This window comes from Eleginops maclovinus, chromosome 19 (genome assembly GCF_036324505.1).
Source record: "Eleginops maclovinus isolate JMC-PN-2008 ecotype Puerto Natales chromosome 19, JC_Emac_rtc_rv5, whole genome shotgun sequence".
NCBI classification, from domain to species: domain Eukaryota; kingdom Metazoa; phylum Chordata; class Actinopteri; order Perciformes; family Eleginopidae; genus Eleginops; species Eleginops maclovinus.
This window is the reverse complement of record NC_086367.1, coordinates 4345042-4369370: the sequence shown is the minus strand read 5'-3', so window position 1 is coordinate 4369370 and position 24329 is coordinate 4345042. Positions and strand designations below refer to the sequence as shown.

The window sequence follows — 24329 nt, the reverse complement described above, 5'->3', positions numbered from 1 at the left end:
GTGATCATAGAAGGATAGTACATGTACTGAATGAAGATAAAATGAAGCAATGTTCCCATTACATTACTTTTACAGCCTCTTGAAGACTTACTCAACCATTGAATTCCTAAAACAGTATTTTGTTACACTTAAACTAGAAAAACATTTTATTCAATAACAGCTTAGTCAGTGAGCCAATGAACAGATACTTAATATCTATAAACATTTAGTTCAGTAAAACAGTTTTGGGCTTTTTAATTTCTGCATTGGGTATACATTTGTATCTGTTTGCCCATAATATTTGTACTTAAAATGCAGGGCTTTCACTTGTAACAGTATTTTCACTTCACTATAGGATCTGAATATTTTTTCCAACACTGCTCAAGTTTAAACTGAGTCGTTATAGAAAGATTTCTAATTATATCAACTGCATGGTTAGGGTCCTGTGAAGTTGTGTATTGTAAGTATTAGACCTATTGCTTTGTTTATTGTCTACCTAAAAAGCATCAGAATTAACATCTGTGACTAAGGTATGTAGAGACCAACGACAAGCACCACACACTTATACAAACGAGTTTAATGAACAAAAGTAACATCGTGTGCTTTGGTTGCTGCCCAGTCGCATCAGCAGGGATCCAAGCGAACTGAAAATATACAGGGGATGGGTTCATGATCCCTTGGTTCTGTACTCAACTTTCATTGCGTCATGCTGAATCCCCACAGCTCTCTACACGGCCGTTTGCGTTGTGTCCTGGTTACATTATCTTCACTGATCAACAGTCTCCGTCTTCAAAGTACATCTGGCTGTCCTCCATTAGTGCTGCCAACAATTTCCTCAACACTGATCCAGTTCAAGAGTTAAATCCTGCCTCACTCGGGTTGGTCTGCCAGGTCGTTCTGCTCAAAGTACCTGCAGGAAAGATAAAGAAATAAGCATGTAGGAAATGTTTAGCACCAGAGCATATCTGACGGCTAATTGTTTATTTAAAAATGGTCACAAATGTTAGATGTTGGTTATCAGACTTGTTAAGGTTGTCAACTTCACACAATTTTATAAGAACAATAGGCTTAACTACATTAAAATAGCTAAACACCTGTGTATGTGTGGACTAGGCCTTACACTCTTTGTATTTAATGTCATATGAACTGAAATCTACTCAGTGCTTGTTACCTGGCGACAAGACAGATGAGCAGGTTCAGGGCAGGAAGTTTCTCATCCTCCTGACTCTCCTGTGGAATAAAAAAAAAGACAATGTTGAACCTGTCTTCAAAGCCCACAGGAAGTGCGGAAGAGTTTAGTTAAATTCTTGTAGTGGCCAAACGGCGGCACTACAACGGTGCTGTTAGTCCATGATGCCATTGGCAACCAAAGGTTTTTTCCCATCGATTTACACTGGGATAAAAGTTCTCTGTTAAGATTGGCCGATATGCTGCCGATTAGAGGCAGGACTCCATCGCTGTATCCAGTAAGATTGTTTCTTCTTCCAAAATAACATTGTAACAATCTACAGATCACCCTGAGTTATCAATTAATGTTTTTAGCACCAAAGAGAAATTAGGGGGAAAAGGCAACTGGTATATTTCCACTTGAATTCGCAGGGAGGACAGCACACAGGTAGTACTCATTTGAGGATGGCAGCTTTACAGTAGCAGCAAGGGGAATCGTACCAGCGCGCTGCGGAGCTGGGCACACTTCCTGGCCAGCTGTCGGATGCAGGAGTGAGCTTCAGGCAGCAGAGGCTTCTCCAGGCAGGCCAGCAGAGCGTACAGCCAGCGACCCTGGGACACACCGGTGAGAGACACTCAGGCAACAAGTTCAGTCAAAGTCACCTTTCATATTTAATCATGGAAAGGCTGCAAGCTGAGTTTAGAAGCATTTATTCCCCACAATCAGAAAACGATAGTGCTTTATATACAGTGCTATTTTACAACGGTTAGAATAATTTAGCAATGTGGCTGTGTCCTACGATAGCATTTCAGGGACAAAGGTTAAAAATAAACAGAAAACAATTACGCAGGTAGGGAAGGGAGAGTAACATCCTAAGAATAAACTAAAAAAATCACAGATTAAAATACTAAATTAACAAGATAAATCAAATAAATTGAGATGATTGTCGTATCCATTTTGCATTGCATTTCAACATCCTGTCTTTGTCAAATTTAAGTGCTAACTTATCCAAAGAGACTTTATAAGAATTGCAATTGTTTGAAAACAACAGGAGCATGGTTTCCCACTTATATCACTGCAATGTGATTAAAACATTGGATTTGATAGTTGGTGACTAACTAAACTCACCAACTGTGGAGCAAAGTCGTTTTCCTCAAACCAGCCGACTAGAGTTTCTAACACCATCAGTACCGTGGACTGCAGACAGAGACAAGAGGAAACTTTTTATCAGATTTTCAAGCTGTTTCAGAATAAAATTGTCACGGAGAAAGGTACTGACCTGGTTCAGCCTGCTGACTATAGTGAGGAAGGGAGGGAAGCCCACCTGAGCACAGACACATGCTTCCATTATTATCTTTTATTACACGACTCAATTCTGATTGGCATTTTCAGTTTTATGCTAGCAGATTTTAAAAAAAAAAAGGGATAGATGACATTTTCATAGATTTCTGAAGTTTGTTCCTCAAACTTCATGAGTTGTAATGATTTGTAAGAAATTCTGCCAGCTAAACAACAATAGTTTATTTAATAATAATAATAATAATAATACTACATTTCATTTGAAGGCGCCTTTCTCGGCACTCAGTTTGCCCCCAAGGCATTTTGGTTCTTTGTGCGGTGTGCACAAAGAACCAAAATGTATTTTATCTTTTTTTACACTATCATACAACCTTGCTGTAGTCCAGTGCTGGTTCTGCTTCAGCTTCTTCTGTACGGCAGGATGAAGCGCCCTGATAGAGCGTCTCTCCAAAACAAAACCTCTTCCAGCCCTCCTCGTCTGTTATACTCGGCTGGAGGACAGACAGAAAATAGGAATTTATAACAAATGCTACGTCTCTTAATCAGTTTGCCCTATCTTATATTTATGATCCTCCTCGCCATCTCAACGTTGTCGTCCAGAGTGTGGCTGCTCCAGTGACTCCTGTTCTTTGTGATGCTCTAAGGGCAAAAGGCAGAAACAGGTTGAAAATATAGAAGTGCAGCAATGACGTATTTTTGAAGCGTCACAAGGGCGCCAACGACAAAAAGCAATGGATATTTCAGCAGGATATTTTCCACACATTGAATCATTATGTTTTTTGAAGCGTAAATGCATTCGCCAGAAGTAAAAAGCTAACCTAAACCAACTACATCACGGTCGCATTACTGTGCATCACCAACGCTAAGCTAAAGGTGGCTAATGTTCGGCCTGATGACATTTAGTCGTCAGATTTTTTGTATTATATCTTAACCTTGTGTTAACCACAAACCTTATTTCAGTCATCTAACCACAAACATATTCAATAAAAACATTGACTTCTTGACGTGGAAGTCAAAAGTGCTAAAATGCTGATTCATTCCTGGGTTTTAGGACTCATTCCTGCACCACTCTATAACTGAGCTTTTATTTGTGTTATCCACTGACACTCCAGCATTTATTTTTATATATTTGATGGACTTATGTGGAAAAAAAAAGTGAAGACCAGGTAGTTTTATTTTACCTGTCTGACATCTGAGAAGTTACTGACTTGGTGCTGCTGCCAATTGAGGCTGGGGCAGAACCCCACCGGTGCAGCATGGCACCCCGCAACCTGAGAGATGGAAAACAACAGAAACAGACAATACAAGGAATAGATAAATGTTTTCTTTTTATATCATCTCATAAAAGCTAGCATTACCCATGTGTCCCTGCTGCTCATTTTACACTTTATGTGAGCAGCCTACTACGAGTAAAACATTATTGGAATTTCATTTTAAAAACAACTACTCATAAAAGGATTATTTATTCTTACCTTGACTCAAGTGAAATTTAAAAAGAGAAAAAGGACATTAAAATGATTTTTTGTTGCACTTTATGTTGAAGTTTTTATGTTTGTGTACTTTTACTCACAGAGGCGTTAATTGTTTGTTTCTTCTTCAGTTTTTTGGGGTCAATCTGAGCCACCACCACCTCTGGACACTGTGACGCCTCCAACCTGGAGAAGAGCAAAGACATTGGTATATCATTAAAATAGAACTCATTTATTAAATATAGGTTATAAATTTCCCTCAACATGTACTTTTTACTGTGGTTTATATTATTTCGTCACGTGTCACAGCTCACGTAAACGCCTCCCATGTTCAACTGTAAATAATAGTACCACAATGTGGATTTGTTTGATTATATTAATCCATTTGCGTTAATACTAATACGATGTAACAAAATGACTGTTAAATCAATGATTTTCAGTCGGATAAAGGAGGAAAAGCAAGTAGCCCACAGTACATCACTCAAGCAACTGGCTCTGGTGACCCACTTTGTACTCACACATATGTTAAATAAACAAAAAGAAATACATTTCAACAGCCATGTCTTATTTTCAAGAGTACTTTTTAACAAATCGTATTATTACTCATTGTAAAACTGGCTTTGAGAGCATCACGTGCCCTATACTATCCACCATGTTAACACTGTTCCTGGTGTCAGTATCAGTGTAAGGGCGTCACACTCTGCATTGTCACTGAGGTATAAAGGGAGTCTGTCTCTGTTTAGAGGGGGACTTACTGGACCTGCCGGAGGTATTCCCGGGGGTTTCTCGGGGGTCCGTTCAGGTCCAGCTCTTCTCCACTGACTCCAGACTCAACGGGCAGCAGCCTCGGCATTAACTCCTCTACGTCAGACTTCATTTTCAAGCTAATTTCTTATAACACACAAATGTAAACTGTCGCCAGCTGCGAATGAAACGCCGACTCGCAATAAAATACGTCCAAAATAATGAACTTTTGACAGGTGGTGAAAAGTGCTTTCAAACTACGTAGCCATCTTGATTTGACACGCGGAGTGATGACGCCAAATTTGTGCGCGGCATTTGTTGTCATGGTGATGAACGCCACACGTGTTGTTATCTTTTTAGATAAAGGTTGAAGTCCATAAAACCCACGTTAAACTTGCCAAAAAAGGTGTTGCCATCTTTGTTTATTTATTTCACGGTGAAATACCAATATGAATGATCTTCTCTAACATTGAACTGAAATAAAAGCTAATAAAAACCTTTGACCAGGTACCAAGTAGCAGCTGGATGTTAATGATTATCCCCACTCTGGCTTTATATCTTATCTCAGCTCTCCCATTTACTATTGGGTCTTCATGACAGCAGCAGCTTGGAGGCAATGTCCACTTTCCTGCACAGCTGGCCAGAGTTATGAGAGTTATTATGGACATCTTCTCTTGATACGCTCCTATTAAAACATCAGAAATGGCTGTTTCAAAGGCCAGCATTATTCTGTGGTGTACAGGCATAGCTTTCGTGATTCTACCTCATTTGAACCTGGGATTGTTGTCCGACTACAAGATCTGTGGAGACTCTGAATGTGAAAGTAAGTTTCCATAAGCTGATATATATTTTGTATTTATTGTGGTTTAAATATATACATTTAAGTCTGTTTTCAAAACATTTTTTATGATGAATATAAGGTTATTCTCTCTTTTTTTATTTAGGGATTTTTTTGTACACAGCATAAAGCTGTATAAAATCCAGCCAATGAGATTTGCTAAAAGTCAGGAGAACAACATATAATCACATAAAAAAAGGAGTAAAAATCCAACTACCTTATCACATTACATTATCACATTACATGTAATTTTGCTGACACTTTTTTCCAAAGCAATGACAATCAATAGATACACCAACATAAATAATGACAATGAGAAAAATGCAAAGAAAAATATCATTACAGGAAAATATGTATCCATTTAATTCAACAATGAACTATTTTGATTCACTGATGAGTGTATGACTGTGTCTGTGTGTGTTTGTGTAGGTCTGATGAGTAGAGTACAGGCCATCAGGGACCACCGTGGTAAGGACTGCCGTTTCCTTAGCTTTAGACGAGGAGACACCATCTTTGTTTACCACAAACTTACTGGAAAAAGGAACGAGTTCTGGGCTGGCAGTGTGAGTCTGATATCTCCCTCTTCTCTCTTTAGGCTGTAATACAACAAACGAAACTAAAATCCCTCATCTCAGGTTGTAGGTTAAAGAGATTAGTCGTGATTACAATACAGATAATACAGGTTTTCAGTACTGATTGGCTGAGTGTTTCTTACACTCCAGTTCATTGATATAATGATATAATGATGTACTTAACAGGCAGAATGAGTTGATAAATCACCACTTCCTGTTTGTCTTTTATTTTTGAGAACCCCTTTACTTATTTTATCCCCCTGTAAGATAACCATTTCTTGGTCCTTTATTAACGTTTCCTAAAATAACGGTGCAGCAATGAATTTGGAATGTTTGTCTTTTGATAAATGCTAAGCACACTGGCAGCTTTTAGTGGGTTTTGGCTTAAGCAAGGACTGAATCACTGCTAATGCAGCTATCGAGTGTTTATCACAAATGTACTGAATACACCAAAATGACTGTTAGGACTCTGGATTTATGGAATTAGCCGAATAAACTATGCAAAGTTATTGTAGTCACTATAATAAAGTAAAATATTATTGTTGAATTTGACATCAAACCCTTGGATTTAGAACATGCCAGAATCCAAACATGACATAAATAAAAGAAAACAAAATTAAGCTATTTTTGTTTTGTGTAAAAAAATCTTCTGGTAAGCTGACATATACAGCAATATTTAGATATTTGGTAAAAACAGATAGAACCATTGCGATATTTAGTCTCATTTTTTTGTTCAAGGTCTTTGTGTGCTATCGTGGCTGTTTACATGTTACGTTATTTTTTTATTTGCATCACTTAGCAAAGTAGCACAATAACACCAACGTATCATAGCCGACACTGAACAGGAAGTTGACTTGGAGAGCAGAATCTTTGAAGAAAGCTTTAAAGATAAGGGCTTACCTTTAACTAAAGAAATTATTCACGTAAAGATTTTGTTGAGTAATAAATTATTTGATCTAATCCACAAAAAAATATGCAAAAGTCCACTTTAAAATGTGTGTTTACCAGTGATTTGCACATATGTTTCTTGAAAATAAGTCCATCCTCATAAAAAAAACGTTAAAAATGATGAATCAACTAAAGACATCTTAGTCGGAAAAGTACCTAATAAGGGAAAGCAACAGGAAAAAAGAGCTTCCTTATCTCTTTTTCCTGTCCTTCTATACTGTATATGCCTTTCCTTCCATTCCTCTACAATGCTGCCTTGACTTTACACAAATGTGATGTTTATTTGCTTCTTTTTCAGATTGACAAACAGTTTGGGTATTTTCCAAAGGATGCAGTGCAAGAGGAGCAAGTTTATGCTACCAATGAGAAAGTAGTGGAAACGCAGGTAAACAGTCATTCATTTCAATAAACTGATATATATTATAGTATAGTATTAACCCTGAATTAGTACTTGTTGAACCCGTACAAAATAAAAACCCAATTCCTTATTTCCTTTCTTCATTTAGGAATCTGATTTCTTCTGTATGGATGAGTATGATTACCCCATTGACTCTAGTCATCTGGACAGTGTTGAGGATGATGTTGTTCTGAACATAAAAAACCAGGAGTCTGAAAGCACCCAAACCACACCATACAATGGTGACACAAATACTGAAATTCTTTCAACACCTGTAGATGTTTCTACAGTATCTCCAATCTCAGCACAGGAAGAGGACAAAGACAAAAAGGCTGGAGATGCTAGAGATGCTGGCAATGCTGATGATGCAGGGACTCAAGAGGAAGTACAGGAGCCTCCAGGAACTCTGAAGGAACAAGGTGGGTCTGAACCCTCTTCCTGGCTGGGTTCTTCAGTGACAGGGTGGTTAGGTCTAGCTAAAGAGGAAGAAGAAACTGGCATTGTGGCTGAAGAAGAGAACAAAAAAGAAAAGCAGCCTGATGCTTCTGTCGCTTCTTCTGTGACAGGATGGCTGGGGATGGGAGGAGAACTGGCTGATGATGCTGAGAAAAGTAGAGAAGAAGACATGAAGACCGATGATTCTTATACTTCAACCATGTCTGGGTGGCTTGGTTTTGGAGGGGAGGAAAAAACAGATCCCGTCACAGAAAAAGAGCAAGAAGAACAACAAGCAGATACGTTCAGAAGTAGGAGGATGTCTCTGGACCTGGAAGGCAGCCAGTTGCAAGAAGAAGAAAAGGAAGAAATTGGGACATTGGGTTGGCTAGGAAATGGACTCTCAAACACGCTGGGGTTTGGGACGACAGATCAGGAGTCAGGGCAAGAGACAGCGCCTGAAAAAGAGGATAGGGAAGTCACCAAGGAGAAGGAACAACCAGCGTCAGGTTCTTGGTTGAACATGGGGATTGGGGACATGTTAGGATACAGGAAAGACGAGAGTGAAGTTGATAAGAGTGGAGAAGGAAGGTTCAAGGAGACAGAAGAGGACAACATTTTAGAACAAGAGAATAACAGTCAATCTCACAATGAACTGACAGATGAGGTAAGGACAGAACCTCGCAACATTTCAAAGGTTGAAGAAACTCCAAAAGACCAAAATGTTGGCAGTAATTCTAATGATATAGGAACCTTAGACAATAAGTATGGTGTCTTACCTGAAGCTGCAGAACCTGAAGATGCAGAGTCTAAGGTTGATGGAAAAGATATTTCTCCAAAGACTATAAATAGTAAGGATAACCAGATGCCCAAATCAATAGAAAGCGGGGTTGAGGGTAGCAATGGAGAATTAGGAGAAGATTTCAAAACTCAAATTGACACTGATCAGGATTTTGTAACCAAACCTGACCTCACTTTAGGGCCTGACTTGAGTTCTGTAGAGTTAAACCTAAACACCACGGGACAGTCTGTAGGCGAGGTTAAGGAGGACACAACAAAGGGTGTGGTCGAGGAAGGGGTCAAGGAAACAATTCAGATCATAAACCCAGAAGAATCCACCAACACAGTTGAGGCACATAATCATGAAAGAGAAGGGAATAAGGCATGGAAGGATGTACTTGATTATTCAGAATCTTTGATTAACACTAACAAAGAAACCAAGGAAGAGTTGCATACTTTGGAAGGCAACCCGAAGGAGATTGGGTCATCCCATTCTAAAAATATCAGTACTGAAACTCTGTATGAAAATTCCTCAGATAAGGACAGAATAACGTTAAACAAAAGTGAGAGCACAACACAGATGGAAAACAGTGCAGGCAAGGAAACTCCAAATTTGCAAAAGGGACACGCACAAAGTGAAGGTGATTCACAAGAGCTGAAGGAAACCGTTAAGGAAATTGAGAATAGTGGTGAAAAAAAACCCCAGCCGGTTCAAACTGAGAGAGAAACATTGGGGGTTGAAGAGATCATTCTGAATGAAAGTGGTCTAAAGTCAGTTATAGGCCTGGAAACAGACATTAAGACTGAGGAAGTAGGGGAGTTAACAGCAGAGGGAAATCAGGACGAGGTAGCAGAGTTAAAGGAAGCCGAAAAACAACAGGAAGTGGTGGAAATAAAGGAGCAGGGCAAACAGGAGGAAGGAAAAGGGATACAGAAAGAGGGGGACAAACAGGAAGCGCTGGAGATACAGAATGAGGGGAAACAGCAGGAAGTGAAGGAGAAAAAGGAAGAGAGGAAACTGGAGGAAGTGAAGGACATAAAGGAGGATTGGGAACAGGAAGTGAATGAGATACAGGAAGAGGAAGAACAGCTACAAGTAAAGCAGATAAAGTTAGAGGGGAAACAGGAGGAAATTAAGGAGTTACAAGAACAAGAGAAAAAGCAGGAATTGAAAGGGGTACAGGAAAAAGGGAAGCAGGAAGAAGTGATGAAGTTAAAGGTAAAGGTGAAACAGGAAGAAACGGAGGGAAAAAAGGAAAAGGAAGAACAGCAACAAGTGAAAGAGGTAAAGCATGAGGGGAAACAGGAGGAATTGAAGGAGATACAGGATAAGGAGAAACTGGAGGATTTTAAAGAGATAAAGGAAGAGGCCAAACAGAAAGAGGAGGAGTTAGAGGAAAAGGCAAAGCAGAGGGAGGAAGAGGAACTAAAGGAAGAGGAAGAACTGGATGAGATGCAGAAGAAGAATATAAACGAGTTAAAGACAGATGAGAGGCAGCAAGATACCGAGGTAGAAGAGGAAAAACACAAAGAATTGGAAGGGTCAAAAGAAAATAACGAAAGAGAGGAGTTAGAGAAGATGGAAGGAGTTAGGGAAATAAAAAAGAAAGCGGGTGAAGAAACAGCACAGTCTCGGTTTGAGGCTGTGATTAAAAACAATGTCCACTCTTTACTTGACACTCAAAGAAACAATGACAGTCCAGAGAATGTGGAGGGTGACATAAGGAAGAAAGAAGAAGAGGGGAGCCTCAAATGTTTCGATGAACATTATCCTCAAGCTGGTCAAGACGAGTCAGGGCAAGAGACAACCCCTGAAAAAGAGGATCAGGAGTTAATCATGGAGGAGGAACAACTTTTGTCAGATTCTTGGTTGAACATGGGGATTGGGGACATTTTAAGCTACAGGAAAGATGAAGCTGAAGTTGAGGAGAGTGGAGAAGAAAAGTTCAATGAGACAGAAGACAACAACACTTTAGAACAAAACAATACTAGTCAATCTCACAACGAACTGAGAGATGAGGTAAGGATAGAACCTAGCATCAAGTCAAGGGTTGAAGAAACTCCGAAAGACCAATATGATGGCAGTGATTCTATTGATATGGCTACTTTAGACAGTAAGTATGGTGTCTTACCTGAAGATGTAGAATCCAAGGTTGATGGAAAATATGTTTCTCCAAAGACTATAAATGGTCATCAGGATAGGAGTAGCAACACAGAGTCAGGAGAAGATTTCAGATCTAAAAGTGACATTGATCAAGAACTTTTAACACAACCTGACCTCACTTTAGGGCCTGACTCGAGCTTTGTGGAGTCAAATTCGAACACCATTCAAGATGGATCTGTGAGGGCCGAAGATGGAGATGTTTCTGCAGATAGGTTGATTCAAATCAATGAAGGGGCAATCGAGACAGGAAAGCGAAATCCGGACTATGATCAAATGTTAGCAGATAGAACAGTGAGTCTAAAGGCACGAGTCGAAGGCATGGAGAGAGTTGACTATGGAATACAGGAGGAGGTGAGAAGGGATGATAATGGGAAGGAAGAGCAGGATGAGGCAGAAATCATTAGTCTGCTCGATGTAGGTGAGAGTGGCCAAAGCAGGGTGAAGAGGGAGATAAATGTGAAGCATGATGATATGCAGGGCAACATTTTTGATGGTGATACAGTTGCTTCTGAAGACAGGAAAGACCGAGTAATCGAGGTTCCAGATGTTGAGAACCGCAATATAATATCTGAACAAACTCTTCTGTCTGATAGTCAGGATCAAAAAGAAGCCAAGACCGGAAGTGGAGCAGCTTTTGGTCTTTTCAAAAATGCCTTTAGCTTTTTTAGTGAAGCACCCATCGCTGAAACCAAAGGATTCAAAGAATCCAACCCAAATTTTGACTCCAACACAGATGAGATACCCGAGGAACAAGCATATCTTACTCCTGATCAAGAACTGGAATCAACCATTGATTCAAGACAGGTGCAAGAGTTGCCTTCTCCCATCACCATGCAACAACAGCAACTGCAGCCTTCTCTTTCCTCTTCAGAGACATCACTTCCGTCCCCAGAGAGCCACCTCCAAAAAAAAACCCTCACCAAATATTACAAGAACCTCCTCACCTACATGAGCGACGACGAAACGACTATTCTCGTGGAGCTCTTTGGGCGACACAAGCTGCAGTTCTTGGATTACATCTTGGGAAGCTCGGGAACTGTGAACGATGACCCGGACAATGATGAATCCATATTGCTGGATATAGAAAGACTTTTGCTTTATCACAGAGAGGCGCTGGTCGCTCCTAGCATGAGGCTTGCAGACGCACCTCAGGAGGATAAAGAAAAGATCAAAGCACTCGTCACTCTTCAGAAACTACAAATGCTTCTGGAAAGTTTGAGAGAGACATTCAAATCAGGTGAATCAGTAGCATCAAGTATTGTATGGCTACAAGTCCTTAAAGATCAATAATTACATCCGATGTTGGTATGGGTTTGACTTGCTATGATCTCAATTAATCTCATTGAGTGCATGTGTTTCCCTGCTAAATGCAGCTGAGGCCAGCTGTGTTGGTGAATCCTGTTCAACTCGCAGCAAAGATAAGGATCAGCCCACTGAGGAAGATTTCTCTGTAGGCCTGCATGACAACAGTCCGAGAGATGATTGGATGGACATAGATAAAGAGAATGGAAGACTGAGTGGAGACACAGGAAATGAGATGTCAACTGAGGATGAGAGAAAAACAGAGAAGGGACAAAGAGGTGAGGAAGCAAGACTGAACGAGAATCAGCCGGGATCACCTCAGCCTCTGGAAGTTATGGGTGACTCAAGTATCCGTTAAGCAAAAAAGGGTTCAAAGATGATTAAAAGTTGTATAGTGAGATATAACTAGACCTCTGCCTACTGCTTCCTCAAGCTGCTACACACAATCGGGAAGTTTACGACATGCCCACAAACTATAGATTATTTTACACTAGTAAATTAATAAATTAAACAGAGAACCCCAAAAATGTTTCCCCACATACCTTTAAAGCTATTTATCAATCTAGATTGTTTTGGTGTGAGTTGCTTTACGTTGGAGTTAGCGGCCGTCTGTTTTCCCCAATACAATGGAACTAAATGGCACTTGAATTGCGCAAATGCTCAAAATACATTAAAGAAACCCAACAGCAATGACTCTTTTCAAGAAATCATACTCCCCTTAGTCAAGATAATCCACAGACCTTGTAATAAGCAGTTTCAGGTAGGAACGTTTTTGTTTCTTCCGTAATTCCAACACTAGGGAAATCCCTTCAAAACCACATAGACTGATAAATACACTTACAGTTAAGAGGAAAAGTTTTATATTTGAATAGAAGTGAATTATACCTGTTAAGTGATAAAATATTTGAATTATATTTTGATAATATTTCATTGTGACAAAAGGTGTAAAGGTTACATTTTTAATTCCATTATGTTTCTGTCTCTAATTCCAGGCATAATGAAGCAAATTTGGGACTTTGTTCATCAGATGGCTGAAGACTCAACCACTCATATGCATGCAGTGAAGGAGCTCCTTGTAGGGCTTACTGTACAGGTAAGAGTTAGCTGCACATTAATGTCACTAGAAGCTGAATGTACAGTATCTCACAAAAGTGAGTACACCCCTCACATTTTTGTAAATATTTTATTATATCTTTTCATCGGACAACACTGAAATATGACACTTTGATGCAAAGTAAAGTAGTCAGTGTACAGCTTGTATGACAGTGTAAATTTACTGTGCCCTTAATATAACTTAACACACAGCCACTGGCAACCAATTTTGCTCAAAGTGTCAATATTTTGTGTGGCCACCATTATTTTCCAGAACTGCCTTAACTTTCTAGGGCATAGAGTTCACTAGAGCTTCACAGGCTGCCACTGGAATCCTCTTCCACTCCTCCATGACGACATCATGGAGCTGGTGAATGTTAGAGACCTTGCGCTCCTCCACCTTGTGTTTGAGGATGCCACATAGATGCTCAAAAGGTTTTAGGTCTAGAGAAATGCTTGGCCAGTCCATCACCTTTACCCTCAGTTTCTTTAGCACGTCAGTGGTCATATTGGAAGGCCCAGTTTCCAAAGGGAGGGGATCATGCTCTGCTTCAGTATGTCACAGTACATGTTGGCATTCATGGTTCCCTCAATGAACTGTAGCTCCCCCCAGCTGGCAGCACTCATGCAGCCCCAAACCAGGACACTCCCACCACCATGCTTGACTGTAGGCAAGAGACACTTGTCTTTGTACTCCTCTCCTGGTCGCCGCCACACACGCTTGACACCATCTGAACCAAATCAGTTTATCTGGGTCTCATCAGACCACAGGACATGGTTCCAGTAATCCATGTCCTCAGTCTGCTTGTCTTCAGCAAACTGTTTGCGGGGTTCTTTTGCATCATCTTTAGAAGAGGCTTCTTTCTGGGATGACAGCCATGCAGACCAATTTGATACAGTGTGCAGCGTATGGTTTGAGCACTGACAGACTGACCCCACCCCTTTAACCTCTGCAGCAATGCTGGCAGCAGTCATACGTCTATTTTCAAGAGACAACCTCTGGATATGACGCTGAGCACGTGCACTCAACTTCTTTGGTGGACCATGGCGAGGCCTGTTCTGAGTGGAACCTGTCCTGTTAAACCGCTGTATGGTCTTGGCCACCGTGCTGCAGCTCAGTTTCAGGGTGTTGGCAACCTTCTTATAGCCTAGGCCATCTTTATGTAGAGCAACAACTCCTTTTTTCAGATCCTCAGAGAGTTCTTTGCCATGAGGTGCCATGTTGAACTTCCAGTGAGCAGTATGAGAAAGTGTGAGTGATAACACCAAATTTAACACACCTGCTCCCCATTCACACCTGAGACCTTGTAACACTAACGAGTCACATGACACCGGGGAGGGAAAATGGCTAATTGGGCACAATTTGGCCATTTTCACTTAGGGGTGTACTCACTTTTGTTGCCAGCGGTTTAGACATTAATGGCTGTGTGTTGAGTTGTTTTGAGGGCACAGCAAATTTACACTGTTATACAAGCTGTACACTGACTACTTTACATTGTATGAAAGTGTCATATCTTTAGTGTTGTCCGATGAAAAGGTATAATAAAATGTTTACAAAAATGTGAGGGGTGTACTCACTTTTGTGAGATACTGTAATTTAAATGCAAATGAATAAATCGTAGGTTAAAGTGTTCGTCATAGAACTTCTAATTGACAGCTAAAGCATATTTTGTTGATACAGGTTATAAAGGTACAAAATGCACGGAAGCCAACGCAGAGTTGTGATTTAGTAGTTTATTTCCATTAGTTACTAGCGTTACAGTATTTGCAAAAAGCACAATACGGTTAGTTCTGTTGAGCCACATTTCGTTCAATGTTTTCCCCCTTGCAGCTTTGTCACCTACTTATAGTCTTAAACTGACAGTTTGTTCAAAGCAGGATGCATTTTGTTTACTCAAAACTATCGCCTGACTCACTCTAAAATGTTTTATCAGATAGCCTATACCATAAACGTCCTTCTTGCTTAGTTAGTCATCTTCTAAAGGGCATTTTTGGGTTTCTCTGGTATTGAACAAAAGGATCCTCTGACACACTTTAGAGTTTCATTCAGCTGTGTTTTAAGCCTGTGCAGAGAGTATGCTTCTTTAAAGAACTGAACAAGTTGCTCTGTCTCATATGTCAAACTTGCCGTGCTCCGTCATCGTAACTCACATTCCTCAGTGCTGGTGGCTCTATTACACACGCTGAGCTAGCTGGTAAACCACTTGCTCCACAGGCAAACTGTGTAAAAATGTTTTAAGGAGTATTACATCTGTAGTTTAAAATGGAAGAAAATGAGGCCAGGTCGGTAAGTACATTTAAAAACATTGACAGTCGAGTCTTCACCTATCCCCTACCTATGTCCTACTTTAGACCGACCTTTTTAGACTGCCGCCGTAACTCAACGCAAGTGACACATATTTGTAGAAAAACTTACTCTTTTTTTTTTTTTTTTAACAATGTAAGCATTAACAAAGTATGGTTGATATTTCACAGGTTATCAAAGACGAAATTGATAATTCTCTATTTACTGACACCTGTTTGTTTTGGTGTCACTTTAAAAGTGCTCCGATGTGCCAGTGTGGCAGTTTACAATTGGTGACGTTGCGTGTTAACCATTTACACCGTCGGGGGTGTGAGTATATCTACAAACGCTTGTATATGCTCAACTTAGTGTATAGGTATTTCTTAGTTATTCATATGTATAGTTATGTTGTGTAAGTTCATATTTGAAAGCAATGGCAACCTTGTGGAATCTCTACGAGAAGTTTTTACAGAGTATCCAACATCCAGCCACCCCTATGAAGTTGAAAGTTACGTGGTCCAGTCTTGAGCGTCGGTGTTGTGAATAGGATGTGAAATCCGCCGCTAGCCCGGTTGATGGCTACAGTTCTTTTAATGTCAGTTTCAAATGACAGATATCAATAAAATAACCAAATGACCTGATTCGGAAATGGAGGAACTTACGGCAAGCGACCGGTTGGCTAACAAAGCGGTCGACTTTCAGACGACGGCAGAGACTTACTACAGTATCGCCGTGGAAAAAGTGAAGGATGTATGTTATGTGGCAGGTTTCGTTAGCATTTCCTAACTAGCCAACTGACTTAACGTAACAGATTATCAATCAGTGGAAAATAGCTCAGTAATATTACTAAGTTCATATTTTGTTTTTATACAGCTCATGGTTGACTTCATGTTTGTAGTGGCTGTACTGTTCACCAGCTGTCAAGACTACAGTGATAATTAAAGTCGCTTTTTCATAATTGTTTGTAATTTTGTTTAGCTAGTAATGGTTAGCTAGCTAATTGATAGTAACGTTGGTTTGTCTGAGCAGGTGTGCTTTTCTGTGGTGTTTTGTGTTAATCCCTTTGTAGGAGACCATTTGCTCTGTATAAGTTAATTGTAATTGTAAAGTTAATGTTTGAACAGTTTAACCGGTAGTCCTGTGATCATTTTCTATTAAAAATACAAACACTATGGTCTTAAAGTACTCGATTACAAAAAGTACAAACATATTATCAAAATATACTAAAAGTAATACAAGTAAAAGTACTTATTCTACGTAACGTCCCATTAATTATCATATTAAATAGCTGGATTGTTATTTTTGATTCATTAACGTGTTCATCACAGCTGGTAAAAGTGGAGCTACTTTTTATTACTTTATATACTACTGCTGGATATCTGAACCTATAATTATATAGCAGAGTTCATTTATGTATGTGTTTCAATAGTTAATAATTTGGATCTGTAAAGAAACTAGTATCTCATTTTATCAAATAAATGTAGTGGTTAGAAAAAGCATGAAAAGAAAATACTCAAGTAAAGTACAAGTACCCTATAATCTTACATCAGTACTGTACTTGAGTAAATGTACTTCAGTACATCACACCACTGCAAGTGAGCTGTTATGGATTAGTCATGGCTTGGTTCTTGCAATATCAAATGATATAATATACATTCAGGGGTCAATTTGAATAACAAAGACATTCACCCAATGATTAAAACTCTTCTCAGTTAAATAGATTAAACCAAGGTTGCCCTGTCTTGTTTACAACTACGTTTCAAATCCTAAATTAATCACATTTCCTCCCTTCATTGTTCAGGTTGTATTGGCACTGCCTGATGACATCAGACCTGGGCCAGACTTGTACGGGTTGCCATGGGAGCCGGTCATCGTGTCCATTCTGGTGGGGCTGGTGACGATGCTGCTGTTCACCTGTAGATGTTACAGCTCTGTGAGTAAACAGTACATATATACGCATCATCATAAGACAACACATTTGCTGGTCCACTTTAACGGGTATATCCTTTTAAGGGCTGGGCAATATTGCATTGTTAGATCTCTATTGTGGTATGAGACAAGATATCGTATTACATTTCTGTGTTTTTTCCTGGTTTTAAGGGCTGCATTACTGTAAAAGGATGTTGTAGCTTTTCTGTTATCTGACGTTACCCACATAGCCATTATATCCACAAAACAAATGCTTTTTAATAAAAAATGTTTAGTGAAAGTAAGATTGGTCAACCCTACAATATTGTCGCAAATTCCATATTGTGATATTTGATTTTCACAATATGGCCCGGCCCTATCCCTTTACTACTTGTTTATGATCATTGTTTTCTTATTATTTTTTTACAGGTCAAAAGCAGAATGTATAGAAGTAAGTTTGCTCTACTTATTCCATATTCATTAATTAATTGCCAAAAATGACACTAATATACGAGTCATCGCTGCCAGTCTAACTTCTCTCAGACACATCAGTACATTATCCAATTAAGCAAACAAAAGTAAGAAATAACAGGAAAATAAATCAAATGCGTTTTTAAACGTTGTATTCTTTGTTTTCAGGTAGAGAGCGGCGGATGGGTGAGCAGGTTGTGCAGCTCCTGGATGAGAAGTGTGAAGTGCTCGAGACTCTCAGCAAATGTCAACAAGAGGTTGGTACTCGAGACAAAGCAGACTGACACTGAGCCTGCACACACAACACTGTTTGTTCATCTGAAATTCATACAGAATCATTTTTCAACCATTGAAGTTAGGATTATTGTTTGTCTTTTAAGGATTATTGTTTGTCTTTGATGATTTTTTTTTTTGGTCAGCTGACGCCCATGAACTGAACTCTGTATGATTTTCGATTAGCAATGTTTGCTAGAGGGGGTAGGACTAGAAAAGCTTTTATATTTCTTCTTGCCCCTTTTGAACATTAACGTTTTTATTTATACTTTTGTGAAAAAAAATCTTTGTTAACATGTTCACTAAATTGACTTAAATAAAAAGAAAAGTGCTGCCCGCCTTTCAGCAGATTTACTTCCTCCCTTTGTGTCAATTTCAGTATGATGAGGTGGAGAGCTCTCTGAGGGACAGTGGAGTCCTGGCTCAAACTCAGAAGACAGAGAGCTCGAGGTAAGGCAGACAGGAAAGGAGAATAATACATTTAAACTACTTCAAAATTAGGAGAAAACTCATAGACATTTGCTTTATGTGTTGCTTAAAGTTTATTTTTGTGCATTATTTTTTAATTTTTGTCTTTGCATGTGGTTGATAATAAAACTTACATCATTTTGTTGTGTGCACATTATCCCCAACTGGCCTGAACTTGAAGTAACTCATTTTTTTTGGGGGGGGCCAGCTTTTTTGAATGTTTTATCGAACAATCATCGCCTTTTACAACTTGATGTGGCGTTCACTCACCCTCGCTCTTTCGCTCACACTTGAACACATGTTGTTTTCCCGCTCCCCCAGCTCAAAGCCAGAGAGCTGGAACAATCTAAAAGAGAGATGGACAGAGATCTGGAAGAACTGAAAGATCAACTGGAGCAGCAGAGGGAACACAGGATAGAGCAGGAAAAAAGGGTAGGAGGACTCAAAGTGACAGAATCAAATGCCTGAGTGTGCAATTTACAAAGTGGATCACTTATTTTGGTTATGCTTCCAGATAGCGGTGCTTGAAGAGAGCATGAAAACATTCGAAGAAGAAACCAAAAACCTCCAGTCACAGGAAGAGCAGGTACCATTACTCATGTCTGTCTTTTCCTCCTCTGTCCCTTTTCCTGCGGTTCACATTACTATGGTATATCAACCACTTCCTGTTCTTCCTCAGGCACAAACCACTCTGAAGGTGTACAGCATGAACAGTGACAGACTGCAGAGGAACCTGGAAACAGCCGGGGAGGAGAACACACTGCTGCAGGAGAGCAACGCTCAGGTAGCGTGCTGCACACACTCGGGTCGCCCTCGGTTGACTTTTTGGAGACAGCTAGAGCACACACATGTTCACACTCATGCAGCTACTGTGCTTTAAAGCATGTGGAAATGTTTTGCTTTCGTATCAAAAAATGACCAAATGAAGTGTTCACCCTTCGTCCGTGTCTTCCTCTCTACAGTTGAGGCAGCAAGTGGAGGGGTGGGCAGAGAGAGTGAGTGAGTTGGAGGCGGAGATGAGCCGGTGTGAGGTCGCTCACAGCGGGATGCTGCAGGACGTAGCCACCAAGGACGAGCGTATAATGGTACGGTCCGATAGAGCATTATTATTAGTGTGTTGCAGCTTGTCACTGTGAGTTATTCACTTAATTTGATTCAAAACTGGGTTTGAAATAATGGAAGTATCCTGAGAATTACTATCCAAGAAGACTGCGATTTGTATTCATAATACTCAGTTTGCAAAGGTTTTATAAATAAAAAAAAAGCAGTTGTCTTGGATAGTACTTTCTTTTCTAAAAATAAAACATCTTTAGTACATACAGAGGATAAATTAAATTGTATACGAGCAACTATTCATGTTTTAAAACCAAGAAAAAGTAAAAAACATAAATTACATCAAAGCAATTGTAATGGGAGAGAAGATTCACTTAAAGGTGTTATATTTAACATTCCAACATCCAAATATCTTGTATTATCCTGAATGTTAAAAAATGAATGTCAACCTACATAAGTCTGCAATTTTAATCAAAGCAACATTTAGTTTTATGTGGTCGCCTCTAATGGAGATGATTCCCTTTGAGCTTGAGTAGATATTGGGGTTTTCTGCCATATTTACCTTTTATAGCAGTTTTACAATACAACTCTTTCAAATATTGGTCATTTTTAACAATGTATTTTAACAAAGCAAAAGACTTTGCACTTTGGTAATCTGAATGTTAAAGGTCTCCTATTATGCAAAATGCACTTTTTGATGTCTTTTATACATACATATGTGTCTCCGGTGTGTAAGGAGACTCACAAAGTGTCAGAAAATACAACCCTCTCTCTTTTCATCTTTACCCACATCTCTAAAAATTGGGGTACAAACGAGCTGATCCAGATTTGCTTCGGTTATGACGTCATAACTTAAAATGTGGGCTGGCTTTACATTGAACTCCTGGCAACGTCCCGCCCTCGTGACACGTCCCAACCTATCGTCCGCAACGTACAGTTGGCGAGTTGAATCCCCTCCGCAGCACCTCTGTGTGTTCAGCAGGATGTCTGCAGGAGGGACTTAGAGTTGTTGAATATATAATGTCTCTGTTCTAGTGGTAAACACTGAGAAGTGTTTCAGAGATAAGGCTGGATGCGGTTTGAACATATGGGGTTTAATCACGGCAGCGGTTAGCTGAGTTTCTCTGTTAAAAACTTCTCTCTTCAGACAGAGAGCTGCATGATGCTCCAAAGGGGCGTGGCCAGCATCAGCTCAGCTCAAATTTTAAGCGACAGTCACAGAATCAGCACTTCAGGAACAGGGCTGAAATAGAGGGGTATGTGGCATGCTACAATGGGTGATCTGTTTGGTATTTTGAGCAAAACACTTCACAGAGAAGTTTTGTATAGATATGGCCCTAAAATATAGTGTTCAAATATAGCATAATAGGAGACCTTTAAGGTATCAGAGAAACAGGCTGGAAAGTACATGGCGTTCTGCTTGTAGCCCCTCCATCATTTGGCCAGGGAAACACTGATCCTTAACGTAACATGGCTTCCTTCAGGATTTTACTGTTTCTACTCACCTGGTCTGTTTGTTTTGGAGAGGAGGAGACATTTGCATAATGTTCTGGGCAAACATTAGTAGCAACTCAGTTTGTAGCCTCACTGGGATGTCTGTTTTCTACCAATCTAAGACTTCTTTATTTATGGTTTTACCACTTTTAGACCAAGAGTCTGTTAGTTTTTGAGAGGAGGGGACTTCTGCGTATAATTCCACTCATGGTAAAAACCTCCTGATTGATATACAATGAAGGAATCCTACACCCTACTTCACAAAGCCACAAAACACCTCCTGTTGTGTTTGCCCTAGTGGCTGAAAATGACATGTTGTGCGTTACAGTAATCATATTAGTTCACATTACCTTGTGTTGTTGGGAATAAACATAACACCAAGTATGTGTACGCATCCAGTCCTTGACAGATCGCCTGCTCAGTATGAAAGCTTGGGATTCAGAACTGGAGGAGGGGGAAAGTGAGGAGGGAGGAGAGGCGTCCAATGGTATGGCGAGGAGAGGAGAGGAGAACGGAAGAGGAGACATTAAGGACACACAGGCCCATCTCCAGAAAGTCCAGAAACTAATCTACGCTGCTAAGGTATTCCACTTGGACATGAAAACATTGAAATGATCGGATACATCTTTCCTCTTCACCGAGTGCCTACTTTTTGTTTGTGTGTAGCTGAATGCAGACCTCAAATCAGTCGATGAAGACAAGGACAGATTATTTGCCAAACTGGACGATGAAGTCAAAGCTAAAGAAGACCTGCAAGGTGAGGCAACGAGACAACAATTTAGATTTCCTATTCCAAATGATGTATCACATCAATCTGTATAATATCTGTGTTTTCCCACTTTAGTGAGCATTAAGGAGCTGGAAAGTGAGAAATCATCTCTGCAATCAGAAGCTGAGACCTACTCAGATCAGGTACCTGCCTCGTATTTGCGTGATATTTAATTTTACCCGTGTTGCACATTCATTTGCATTGGGATTAATTCATTTTTTCCATGTGTTTAGGTCCAAAGATTACAACAGAAACTCCAGATTATGACAGAAATGTACCAGGAGAATGAGCTCAAGCTACACAGGTAGGCTACATACTGTGTACTCTCTACATAAATGTGTCCTCTGCTCAGAATAGTTATTTAGTTGCCTTTACACCAATACTGAAACACATGAGCACATAGTACAGTTTAAAAAAGCAGGAATAAAATCTGAGCTGACAGAGAATGCTCTGTTTAAGTTTAACACACACACACACACACACACACACACACACACACACACACACACACACACACACACACACACACACACACACACACACACACACACTACTTTATGAACATATAGGTTCACCTACTGAATTTAAGAAGAAAGAGAAACCATGAAGCAGATTCAGGCAGTAGCTGTAGAGATTCACACTTAAAGTATTAGCCTACAGAACAGAACAGCTCACAGGGGAGAGATAAGATCTGATCCTTACCGACACACACTATATGCTCTTTGCTAGTAATCGCCAATATTTATAAGTGTAACAGTAATCTGATTGTTTTTTTTATCATGTAACCGTTTAGAATATTGCAGAAAATAAGCTCTACACATCTTGTTCGGCAGGATAATCCCTAATAATAATAATGTTTACACCATGTTTATAATAAACAAACTACAGCACGGTCACATGACGTCACGTCACCACCGCTAAGCTAAAGACGGCTAATGTTTGGTGTGATGACGTTTAGAAATCTCATTTATTTACAAGCAACCTCTGTTTTTATGACTTATAGAAGCTTCACACAGTCATCAGTGGGGTATTAACTGACACATTTTTACTCCTAACCAAAAATACATTTAAAAAAACACTGAGGAGGGAACCGTAAGTGCTTAAATGCTGAGTGATTTCCAGGTTTGGGACTCATTCCTGAAGAGCAAAGATATGTTTCGGTACTTGTTCAGGATGTTGACGAGTGTTTGTTTGCAGGCTGCTGACAGTGGAGGAGAAAGAGCGCATGCAGAAGGAGGAGAAGTTAAATAAAGCGGATAAAAACATTGCCATGGCCATGGAAGAACTCATCAACTACAGGTAGCTGCTCCTCTGAAGCATCCAGAAACACGTTGACATTTTATGATTTAAAAGGGCATGTGTGAGTTAAGTCTCACCTGTGTGTCACTCTGTCTTCAGACAACGAGCAGGAGAGATGGAAGAGGAGCTGGATAAAACCAAACAATCCTACCAGACTCAGATATCAGCACATGAGAAGAAGGCGCACAATAACTGGGTAAGTAACATGTAAGCAAAATAAATACGGATGACTTTTTTATTATTCGCTTTTTACAGCCGGACTAAATGTTTGCCCTACATTTCCTTTTTCTATCACTAAAGCATCTAATCTGACGTTAGATCGGGGACTGGATATGGGGGCTCTTTTTTAAAGGGGCTCTTTTTGTGCTTTTTGGGTGTCTTCCCTCTACTGTAGTGTGTTATAGAGGGTTTTGTGCATGTAAATGGTCTGCAAAGGCTAAATCCCAAAGTTCCCTCCATTGGACTCCTTTGTTTGCTTCTAAAACATAGTGACATCACTATGTTACACTCACGCTTCTATTGGCTAGCGCTTCAACACGTTATACGTGATAGGATAGACATCTCTAAGTGGTTGACCAATCACAACAGTTTCAGACAGAGGGTGAAAAGAGGTGCTGCAGCACAGGCAGTATGAGGAAAATAAAGAGCTTTTTGAACATTGAAGCATGGAGACATGTCCCAGTAGAGACACAGAATACTAATATGAACCTGAAAATGAGCAAAAGATGTCCTCTTTCGTGGGGTTGTGTGAGGTACTTTTCCAAAATCAGTGTATTAAATAGCAATTGGACAGGAGCAGCAGGAAACTAGGCTGTGTACTGCTGTGTACAGGGCGGCAGCAAAGGGTGTTTCAGCCACTTCAAAGAAAGGCCCACATAAAATAATCAATATCAGTTACTCAGCTATTTTTTGAATACTTTTTACAGCTTTACCTGGCCTGGTATTGATGTTTTAGGCTAAAATCAATGTTTCTTGCATCTCTTCCTCGTGGTACTCCTGTCTGGGGGTGTACCGACTGTTATCCACTGTTGATAAAGGAGTGGAGCAGATATGATGTAATCGTGTAGGTCGACCCAGGAGTTACCATCACAAGGGCTCCCTCGACAACAAGCACTGGGATTTT

General features: G+C 39.9%; 2 protein-coding genes across 3 annotated transcripts in view; one reads left to right on the top strand and one right to left on the bottom strand.

The window, feature by feature from the left end:
* Positions 1–541: 541 nt before the first annotated feature.
* Positions 542–4958, bottom strand: gemin2 (gem (nuclear organelle) associated protein 2). The gene is made up of 10 exons (XM_063908724.1): positions 4671–4958; positions 4017–4101; positions 3628–3717; positions 3026–3085; positions 2818–2937; positions 2427–2471; positions 2276–2344; positions 1648–1758; positions 1151–1209; positions 542–889 (listed from the first exon to the last, which is right to left on the bottom strand). Exons 1-10 carry the CDS (start codon positions 4790–4792, stop codon positions 850–852), a joined length of 801 nt encoding a protein of 266 aa, XP_063764794.1. The 5' UTR covers positions 4793–4958; the 3' UTR covers positions 542–849.
* A 296-nt stretch (positions 4959–5254) lies between these two features.
* The window catches only part of mia2 (MIA SH3 domain ER export factor 2), a 29938-nt gene continuing 10863 nt past the window's right edge, over positions 5255–24329 (top strand). The window contains exons 1-20 of one of the 2 annotated variants that reach the window (XM_063909292.1): positions 5255–5482; positions 5927–6060; positions 7316–7402; positions 7524–7833; positions 12167–12373; positions 13088–13188; positions 17273–17404; positions 17809–17830; positions 18019–18107; positions 18503–18564; positions 18903–19023; positions 19106–19177; positions 19271–19375; positions 19554–19676; positions 21538–21720; positions 21805–21895; positions 21983–22050; positions 22141–22211; positions 23105–23206; positions 23306–23402. In XM_063909292.1, the coding sequence (XP_063765362.1) occupies positions 5362–5482; positions 5927–6060; positions 7316–7402; positions 7524–7833; positions 12167–12373; positions 13088–13188; positions 17273–17404; positions 17809–17830; positions 18019–18107; positions 18503–18564; positions 18903–19023; positions 19106–19177; positions 19271–19375; positions 19554–19676; positions 21538–21720; positions 21805–21895; positions 21983–22050; positions 22141–22211; positions 23105–23206; positions 23306–23402 (2298 nt within the window). In that variant the 5' untranslated portion in view covers positions 5255–5361. Of the gene's footprint in view, positions 5483–5926; positions 6061–7315; positions 7403–7523; positions 7834–7940; positions 12031–12166; positions 12374–13087; positions 13189–17272; positions 17405–17808; positions 17831–18018; positions 18108–18502; positions 18590–18902; positions 19024–19105; positions 19178–19270; positions 19376–19553; positions 19677–21537; positions 21721–21804; positions 21896–21982; positions 22051–22140; positions 22212–23104; positions 23207–23305; positions 23403–24329 lie in introns of those variants that run through there. The other variant, XM_063909291.1, reaches the window with a different exon arrangement.

Coding starts and splice junctions, on each gene's coding strand:
- gemin2 (XM_063908724.1), bottom strand. CDS start 4,792: ATGAAGTCTGACGTAGAGGAGTTAATGCCGAGGCTGCTGCCCGTTGAG. Junction 4,102..4,670: donor GAATACCTCCGGCAGGTCCA/GTAAGTCCCCCT, acceptor GCTCTTCTCCAG/GTTGGAGGCGTCACAGTGTC. Junction 2,938..3,025: donor TGGACGACAACGTTGAGATG/GCGAGGAGGATC, acceptor TCTGTCCTCCAG/CCGAGTATAACAGACGAGGA.